Source organism: Aphanomyces invadans (assembly GCF_000520115.1).
Source record: "Aphanomyces invadans strain NJM9701 unplaced genomic scaffold supercont1.11, whole genome shotgun sequence".
In the NCBI taxonomy this organism is placed as follows: Eukaryota; Oomycota; class Saprolegniomycetes; order Saprolegniales; family Verrucalvaceae; genus Aphanomyces; species Aphanomyces invadans.
This window is the reverse complement of record NW_008580156.1, coordinates 447,385-456,436: the sequence shown is the minus strand read 5'-3', so window position 1 is coordinate 456,436 and position 9,052 is coordinate 447,385. Positions and strand designations below refer to the sequence as shown.

Below are 9,052 nucleotides of genomic sequence, written 5' to 3'. Positions count from 1 at the left end.
AACATGGTTGTAGTTCGACCACGACCCACATGACATGTGAAACATGTTATCAAAATGTCGTGGTCAATCACATTACCACGGGACCTTGTCATGGCTAAGCAAATGCAATGGGGTTGATCCATATCCAGTACGCTGGAAGGCTTAAATTCAAGTCGTCGCAGGACAAACTTGTGCCCGTGGTACATTGTAAAAAGAGCTTCCGCCGGGGGGATCGAACCTTCGATCTCTAGCGTTTGATGATGATGTTATAACTATTGGACAACAATGACTTATTATGTGCACTTGTCCGGAGCGAAACTATTAATATATTTTAATGCTTGGAGTTGGTCGGAGTTGAACGACATCGAGATGGATCCCATGGACCCTGACGAGTTTGTCCCCAACTCGCAATCCGAGGACGAGGTATTTTGGAATGAAGTGGACGAAGTCGCTCTGCGCGCAGCACATGCAGACTCTGTAACAAGATTGCCGTCCAAGGTGCTTACTGGCGTTGAGTCAGTGTCTGCGCAAGTATTGAATGACCCGGTCAGCACGGATCGTCGGACCGCTGAGCAGACAGATCCATCGCTAGCGCCACCACCCAAGGACCACTCTGGCGGCGGAAGCTACTCCAACGATACCAGCGTCATACCGGATGCTGCTCGTGCTGCGTCCACCGATACGCTGCCAAGCACATTTAATGTCGGGGATCTGGTTGAAGTCGAGACTCGCACGTGGCCTGGTATTAACAAGATCGGGGGTGCAGCTCGAGTGACTCGAGTGTATGAAGAGAATGGCGATGCTGTTGTGGATGTTCGGTATTTTCTCGGTGGGTCCGAGCGCGCTGTGTGCATCGACTACGTGCGGCCGTCTAGCATTTATGAGAAGAAGTCACGCCAGCGTCGATCTCGCAAGTTTTTCCATGATGAGTTTGCCAACGAGTACCTACCAACGCGCCGGGTAATTGCACCTGACATAGCGACGGCCTCGGCCACGGCTCCTGTTGTAACAAGAGGTCAGTTCGTCGAACCCACAAAAGTTCACAAGGTAGCCAAGAAGACGAACACTACGACCAAGTATGTGGATTTGAAAGGCCGAGAGAATTTTAGTAGCAGCAGCAGCAACGACGACGACTACGGCGATAATACGCCACTCTATCATCGCTTCCAGAATTTGAGCAAGCTCCTCAAGCCGCCCAAGGCTCGCTCTCACGACAGCGAGGGTTCCACCAGTGACAAATCAGCTCACATATCAGAAGTACCGAGGCAATTTCGGCAAGAACGAGGCGAAGTTGTGTCAGTGCTCGAGTCGCACACAGTGCGGCCACCCCTTCCGACAGGCGCGACAACCGGGCGCCTACGTGCTCAAGCTATTCAAGCGCCGCGATCAAAGGTATCGTCAAGCTCGGATGATGACGAAATGGAGACGGCCCAAGCCCCGCGGAAGAAGCGACGGCGGTTTGTCGGTGGGTACGATGGCGACAACGACTTTATTCAACCGGAAGACAACGCGATGGATCTACCGGAAGACGTGCAGCACGACACGGGGTTCACTCTCGCAAGAACGACGAAATTACTGTGGCGGCAGTACCAAACGCACTCGATGGCGTTTGTATCAGCGTTGCAAACGTTTCAATCTTTGCGGGACGCGCCCCTCAACCCTGCGCACGTTCGTCGCATGTCTCGCGGTCGACGCCAATGTTGACGTGTTTCGAACGCTTGTGTAGCTCGAAGAAATGCATGCTTTTCATAGACAGCACGTCGTGCGAGAAGAGGACATTGTTGACGCAATCCTGCGACGTCTTGAAGCAAAAGGCAAATCGATCGTACGTGCAAAATTGCTGCTGTGCAAATGATCGTGTCGGGCGGGGCTTTTGGTAGAGCGCTGTGGAAAACCTCAAGCACGACCAGCGCAAGAGCCAAGTAAACGAATATGCGATGTGGCTCAAGAGCCGGCAGGATTTGTATGTCGTGCCGCTCTCAGTACCGTCGACTGCTGCCGTCACTCTTTCGTCCGAGTCGGACGATGACGATTACAACATGCTCTATCGGTCGCCCGATCGGAACCGACACAAAAGGGCACAAACGTCACGGCGGCCGGCGGATGTCAGGTCACTCCGCCCTATGCCCGCAAGGCATGGCGACACAAGCGACTCGACGGAAGAGTCCGAGTCGGACAACTGCGATTTCGAACAGTATGGAATCTGCTATGTGTGGGCGATACCTCACTCATGCGCCGAATCCGTGCAGAGTGCAACCATCGCATCGATCCAAGCAGCTACAGCTGCCACGTCGGCAGGTGTCCGTTGACGAAACGACCCCTAGCGTGGAATCGGATTCCTCTGCATATCGAAGCGCTGTATTCCGCGATGACGAGTACGGCGCCACCCATCCTATTGCTGCGTTGCTATTCATCCGATTGATATAGCATGCCATCAACTTTACACCCCACACAACTACCCCAAAAGCGACGCCAGCGACAAACTAAACTGTTGATTCCGCCAGAGTCGACGGCACCATCGCAGCGGTACCATCTCGTTGAATCATCATGGCACTCATGGATAGCCGATACAGAGAATACCAGCCCCAGACCATCCGCAATGTTCCACCTGCGATCTTGACATCGCCCGAATGGAACTGGAAAAGCCTTGTCAAACACAAGCGACGAACTCCGCACGGGCTTGCTCCTGCAGCCGTCCCGCGAACGGCCCGTAATGCGAATAGACAATCGTCCAAGTGGAAGTTGCGCGTATACCGTGCCCCTGTGCACATTGGTAGCAAAAACAGGACCGCGCCACAACGCTCCCAAGTTGAACTCGACGCTTTGAAAACATCTCAAACAAACTCTGGCCCCACAAACAGCAAATCTTCGACTCTCGACGACGCGCCGAACATTCTCGAACATACGTCCGACAATATTCCTGTGGGATGGCAGCCACGGCCAGAGGACGTAGAAGTTCTGTCTACCCAACTCACCGTCGCGACTCCTGAGTCCATTCAAAACATTCCTTCGTGGTATTTTTCAACTCCGGCGGTACGCCTTCTCCATGCAATGACGGATAAAGGAAAACGCTTGTAGTGTATACGAACGTCAGGATTCGTGACCAAGCTGATTCGAACGCTGCGCCACTTGCTCATTGATTTACAGCACACCGAAGCAAAGTTCATGGAACAGGAAGCGGGCGCGCTCGAGGTATCACTGCTTTGTCCAATAGCACCACCTCATGTTTGTGGCAATGCCACGGTATAGACCATCGAGGTGTCTTCGCTGGAAAGCATGGGTACGACATGCGCAGTGCTTCTCTCGGAACTGCGTCGACTGCACAGTGGCAACCCGATCAACTTGGACGAGATTCGATGGCTACTGGACCGAGTTCCCCGAATCCAATCGCTGTTGGATGAGACACCGTCGTACTATTTCTATTTCGAAATGACCGAGTCGTCCATGACGGTCTTCCTCCGAACAATTTGCGCGCTGCACTGCCAAGCGCTCGCGATGGACCCGCCTTCAATGCTTGACTCGACGTTGCTGTTTCTGCTCGAGTACCACATGCACTTTACGTCGTTCGGCGTGGCGCTGACATCGCCTGTCATGTCGGTGTGGCAGGCTATCCTGACCTGTCATCCCGATCTCTGGAAGTGCTTGGATGGACTGACGCATAAACCACGAGTGAAAGCACTTGCCAAGACGTTTTACCCCCACGCAACGAATGCTGAACTCGACATGATCCTCCGTGAAACGATCTGGGACGTCGTCGTGTGGCTGGCTCCTTTGCCCGACAAAACGTACGAACCCCACCGTCGCTTCTTGAGGATAGTTCACTCGCTTGACTCTCCATTACATGACTTTCGCAGGTTGCCGTCGAATTGGATGCTGGTCGGCAGTCTCCTCTCCAACTCGGAGGCCCTTCCATTTTCTCACACGTACCAACCGCCCCAAACCAACAACGCGTCGTCGGATGCCCTAGTTGAAGCGTACCGAAAACGAATTCTCCAGCGCATGCTCGTGCTATCAGCTGCATGGGCCCCAAGTCACGGTAGGAGCAACCCGGGACCCTGTGACACAAGCGTCGACTGGCAACCCACCTTGGATTAGTTCCTGTCGTGATGATTGTGCTGAAGTTGATGCAAATACCACCACCAGCAACTTCGCCGCGGTTGCCACCATTTCTGATGGAATTGGCACTCAAACCGAGCGAGCGCGACGCGATTCTGACGTACGAAATCGAAGACAGTGACTGCAGCGATTTGATGGGTCGTGTTATTGTGGTACGTGTGGATGGTCGTGCAGCAGCGATGAACAAGGGGAATCATCGTGGGTTTTTTGCCAGATGCAAATGCTGCAGCTCGACAAATCAGTGCTACGCAATCGCTTTCGCCATCCTATTTTGAACGCGCTCAAACAGCAGAAGAAGTACGAGACCGTCGGGGGCAAGTGGAATTGGAACAAACCCAAGCAAGCCGTGAGCCACACAACCGCACCAGTCCTGTCGTCTTCCAACGTAGAAAACTCTGGGCACTTGACGAGTCTCTGACGTGAATTCCCATAGACGCACATTCACTTGATTGCTCTTGTCAGCATGGTGCTGGCCACGGCCATGACGGATGACTTGAAGACTTTCAAACGTGACTTGTCCTTCTACACAAACGAGATTCTCCGGGTGGCGCCAGACAGTCCCACGACTGCCGTGCACGCTCTGTGGATCCTCATGACAGCAATGAAGGCGCATTTCCACTTGATGCCGCCATTGCTTGCTTCGTGCAATGAGTTGCTTGTTCAAATGACAAAGCAATCGCAGATCGATCCAGGTCGAGTGGTGGATGACACAAATTTGTGCTTGTTGTGTGTAGACGCAATCGAATTTGCATTGCACTGCCTTTTACAAGTGGCAAAAGAGTTGGTTTGTACTCCCGTGGACACATCATCCCTTGATCACTTGGCCGAGTGCGTGCAAGGGATCTTGAACACAGGATTCGATAGCGTCTTGCAGCTGTGCTTCAAAAAGATCTTGCCGCCGTCGGTACTATCGATGGCGACGTCGATTCTTGTGTGCCTGTGTCCACATTCCCCCATACCGCCACCGCTCCCTCCGTCGAGCGAATTCGACGAATTCGACGATCCCGAGGAAATGGCGCTCCTGGCATCGTTGGATGTAATGCCTGAAGCGCGGGAAGTCGTCGTCCAGCTCAAATACCGCCACGTGCTGGGCGCGAGTGCAGAAGCTATTTTCAAAATCCTGCGTGTGAGTTTGCAAAAGTTTGTGCTCCATCAGTACGCGTCGACGGCCGCACTGACTGCTATCGGCGTTCTTCTGGCGCATGTGAAGACCTTCCAATGGGACATCCTTCAAGCATCATCGAAAGGGCCGGCGGTTTTCGTGTTTCCTCGAGTGCTTTCCACCGCCATCTCGAATTGCCCGACGAACTACATCGCGCAGTTTTTGTCCAGCCACACTAAGGGCGACGTCGCGCTCCTCCGCGTGTGGCTCTTGACCCTCATAGACCCTTGTCCACTTTTCTGGGACGCATTGACGGCGCACTTGGCAAGTTTGCAGTCAGCAGCGTCGCTGCTGCAGTTGCTTCGCGGCTGCATGCCGCCTTCCGGCACGTCCAAAAGCCTTACGTACGTCGACCGCGCGTCGGCGTTTCAAACGTTTTGCGCCAATGTCGTCGAGCGATTCAACGTTGCCGGGGACCAAGCGAACGCCCTGCGATCCGTGGTTCTGGATATGCACCATGGCTTGTTTGCGCAGTGGGTGGAGGCGTGCAGTGTGTCACTGAAATCGCTGTGCAGCACGGCACCGCCCGACTGGAAGTACATTCACGCGCTCTTTGACGACTCGGTCAAATTTCGACGGCACGACAAGGAACTGTTGCAAACCATGGCGACTGGCCGTAAATCGAATACGACGTTAGGAACCATTCAGTACTGCCGCGCCGTGTATGCATACTTGTCATCGATGTTTCGGCTGTGGGGGCCCTTGACCCGCGGCACCCAACTTGTATTTGCCACGTTTTTGCAAGAATTCTTTCCCAGCGTCGCGTTTGCCCAGCACGACCACGCCGCCGAACTCTTATTTGCCTCGACGCAGCTCTTTCGAACAAAGCCGATGGCGAAGGCGCAGTGGTTTGGCAGCAAGCTGGACAAGGCATGGGTCTCTGCCGTCGAAACCCTCCGCACGTTCTTTTCCATGCAAGCAATGCCGTCCCTCTTCGATTGGATTGCGTCGGTACGACGGCTCCCGGTCAAAAGAATATGCGTCGAGTTGGACGTTTCTGTATAGACTGCTCAGGCCTATCAGCTGTACACAGGTGGATTCAACTCGTCACCGCTGCGGACATTTATAGTGAACATCGTCGATCCCGACGGCCCGCTCGGCGTGGCAAGCTACTACCCGATTGTCGACTCCCACGTTGCGTTGTCACCCGTAAAGCGCGAAAGCGACTACGTTGCGTGTGCGCTCTACAATTGCCAGGCGCACCAACTCGACGCCGGCATTGACAAGTCTAGGCTCCGGCGATTTGTGCTCCACCATGGGATGCCTCAGCATGTGCGGTCGGTGCAATTCATGGACGATCTCTGTCCGGTGCTACAGCTTCTTCGTGCAAGCGCCTGTCATGCCCACCAGTACGGCGACCACGTGAACCCGTTCGACTACCTCCTCGCGCTCCAAGCATGCCTGGAAGTGCTTCTGCCTGCATTTGATGTCGACCTCACTCCTGCGACGTACGAGCCTTGGAATTTCGAGACCTTTCAGCGGATACACTCACTCGGTGGCTGCGTTGTAGCTGCATTCTCCACGTGGAACTCCTCGAGTGGATGACCGTCTGTACATCAGCGAACGAAGCTGTGGGTGACGCAATGATGGCTGCCGTCACGCAACTTGTCATGCTGCGAAGTCTCAAGTTGTGGTCCCAACTCGAGCCGAACACATCGATTCTACAAATCCCTCGTCACCACGATGCATTTCTCAGCGTTCGACAGCTACTGATCGACCACCATCAATTTGCCTTTGGATCAACGTTGCCGTCGAGACCGGGAGGGAGTGGCGTCAATGCATATCGAGCCAAGGGAGATTTGTTGGTCAGCGTCAAGCGATTCGTCGCCAGTGCAAGTCGACATCTTCATGTCCAACGGTTGGTCTCGCCAGAATAAACTCCATTGCTCCAGCAGAAGACTATAATCAACCACGCGACTGTTGTCACAGAACAGCGCGCTCTTGCCGATGATCGGCCACAACGTTGTCCTTCTTTAGCATCCCGAGACCGTACCCGAGGTACTTGGACCCATGCGCATCCCTACACGAGCTGTCACCACACGTGGCAATTGGGACGGTTCACCGTGTGCTTGTGAAGTGGGTTGTGATGAGAATGCTCTTTTTCTCTCCAGGATGACTGTGGATGCAACAATGTGAATCATGTCGTCGAGGATGAGAAATTCGTGATATACTTGGGGGGTTCGGCTTTGGCGGGAGCGGACTGTGGGGTTTCTTGCGACATCTCTGGATCAGTACACGGCGCCAGCGCGACCCGGTCCACTCGCCTCCGTCGAGCATGCTGCGAGCCCAAGGCAGGCTCGGACTCACTTCGGGCGACGTTCAGATTATACCGCGCCATTGCTCGATCAGCTTGAACGCCATTGAACTTCGCCGTGCCTTCGTGGAGTGCTGGCAGCATCCAGTCAACACGAACGAAAAGCCTACCTCGTTTCGCACTAAGGAATGGCTGCCGTTGGATGCTCACGGGTTCCCCCGCCGCCTCGGCAATCACAACACCGTATCCTCTCTATATCACGGGAATGAGCTCTACTATTAGGGAAGAACAGTACCATCAACGCCGACTCCTTGGCGCTGGCGCCAACCGACACTTGTGTGAGTTTCATTTGGGCCATGTGCAAATCGATCATCGCTTGGTTGTAGCGGTCGGTCCACACGTTTACTTCGTCCGTCTTTAGCATGAGTTTCCTGTGCGAGCAGCAAGTTGAGCCCCCTGTGTAAGCCCACCCGTCCAGCCACCCCACCGTCTCGTCTCAAGCAGCTGGAGTTGGGTCGCTTCCAGTTCCTTGTGCGTGGCTTGGAAGTCTTTTTCGGCGATCTACTCGTTGTGTTAAATTGCTGGACGGACATCCAAAGTCACAATTACGGTTAGCAGCTTTGTGCTCACGCGGAGGGAGGCGCGGAGGCCATTGACTTCCGCCCGCTTTCCTGCTGCTTCTTCGTGGGCGAGCAGCGCGCCTTTTGTCGCCACTGCCTGCGCGTGCTTATTAGGTCCTGATGCGCCTGCCTCATGCATGATACCGCTTCGTTGGACAAGGCTTTCATTTCGCGTTCTCGAATGTGCGCTGCTTCCATTTCAACCAGTCGCTGCGTTCGCTCTTCCTTTAAGCTCTCAAGGAGAATGTTCACTTGGCGATTGCTCAAGAGAGCTTCCCTGCTCCGCCACAGGTGCATGAGGTACGTGCACGAGTCTAGCACAAGAGCCCGTACAGCTCGGCGCGCTCCGTCGTAATATCTTCTTTGAGCTTCTTGTTCTCGTCCTCGAACGTCCTACACGTCTGTCGGAATAAAAGTTGACACGCAGCTTCGTTTCAGTTACTTCATGCGGCTAGATTGCGCTGGTCCATGCGTCGTGAGCTTTCTTGTTAGGATACATGTGCAATGAGCATCACGACGTACACTGGTATCGAAGTCGGGCCATTTCCAATGCCGCCTCAAGCTTGTTAATACGCTCCTGGTCCAGCAGTTCATTCTGCACGCCATGAAGTTGGAGTGCGGTCTACCTCGTACTGGCGGCTATTCATTGGCATCGTGACCAAGGAAGGCTGTGGCAACGCGCCGACGGAGCTCCAGCGCGAACGCCAATGTTGAAACCGTTCAACCACGTGACACAGACGGTTTCGCAATATCATCAATACGTCTGTCGTTTGCGTGAGTGAGGAATCGTCCTCCATTGACTGAGGTGACTTGCGCAGGTCTGCCCAATGCCATCCCCCCAAGCACTGCACCGACTCTCCAACCGGGCCGCTGCGCGAACTCGTGGATCGGGACGCGTCCCTTGCGTGTAGATTAACTCTA

The 9,052-nt window shown here is 54.3% G+C and overlaps 2 protein-coding genes across 4 annotated transcripts; one reads left to right on the top strand and one right to left on the bottom strand.

Moving 5' to 3' along the window:
* Positions 1–327: 327 nt before the first annotated feature.
* H310_06279 (hypothetical protein) lies at positions 328–7,256 on the top strand. Its single transcript, XM_008871282.1, has 14 exons — positions 328–1,647; positions 1,706–1,804; positions 1,860–2,173; positions 2,229–2,354; positions 2,407–2,505; positions 2,553–3,012; positions 3,058–3,171; positions 3,229–3,764; positions 3,834–4,015; positions 4,075–4,247; positions 4,310–4,480; positions 4,529–6,208; positions 6,263–6,705; positions 6,768–7,256. The coding sequence occupies exons 1-14, from the start codon at positions 349–351 to the stop codon at positions 7,132–7,134; spliced, it is 6,063 nt and encodes a 2,020-aa protein (XP_008869504.1). The 5' UTR covers positions 328–348; the 3' UTR covers positions 7,135–7,256.
* On the bottom strand, positions 7,050–9,035 carry H310_06278 (hypothetical protein). Of its 3 annotated transcripts, XM_008871280.1 has the most exons (12): positions 8,758–9,035; positions 8,654–8,708; positions 8,574–8,592; positions 8,465–8,524; positions 8,276–8,408; positions 8,121–8,228; positions 7,999–8,072; positions 7,807–7,942; positions 7,682–7,763; positions 7,429–7,633; positions 7,320–7,373; positions 7,050–7,277 (listed from the first exon to the last, which is right to left on the bottom strand). In XM_008871280.1, the coding sequence occupies exons 1-12, from the start codon at positions 8,926–8,928 to the stop codon at positions 7,181–7,183; spliced, it is 1,194 nt and encodes a 397-aa protein (XP_008869502.1). In that variant the 5' UTR covers positions 8,929–9,035; the 3' UTR covers positions 7,050–7,180. The 3 variants fall into 3 exon arrangements, with proteins under 3 accessions (XP_008869502.1, XP_008869501.1, XP_008869503.1); XM_008871279.1 differs by having other exon boundaries at positions 7,429–7,763; XM_008871281.1 differs by having other exon boundaries at positions 7,320–7,633.
* Positions 9,036–9,052: the final 17 nt, after the last annotated feature.

Coding starts and splice junctions, on each gene's coding strand:
- H310_06279 (XM_008871282.1), top strand. CDS start 349: ATGGATCCCATGGACCCTGACGAGTTTGTCCCCAACTCGCAATCCGAG. Junction 1,648..1,705: donor CGCCCCTCAACCCTGCGCAC/GTTCGTCGCATG, acceptor ACGCTTGTGTAG/CTCGAAGAAATGCATGCTTT. Junction 4,481..4,528: donor CAGTCCTGTCGTCTTCCAAC/GTAGAAAACTCT, acceptor GAATTCCCATAG/ACGCACATTCACTTGATTGC.
- H310_06278 (XM_008871279.1), bottom strand. CDS start 8,928: ATGGAGGACGATTCCTCACTCACGCAAACGACAGACGTATTGATGATA. Junction 8,229..8,275: donor AAGCCTTGTCCAACGAAGCG/GTATCATGCATG, acceptor AAGCACGCGCAG/GCAGTGGCGACAAAAGGCGC. Junction 7,374..7,428: donor GCCAAAGCCGAACCCCCCAA/GTATATCACGAA, acceptor TTGCATCCACAG/TCATCCTGGAGAGAAAAAGA.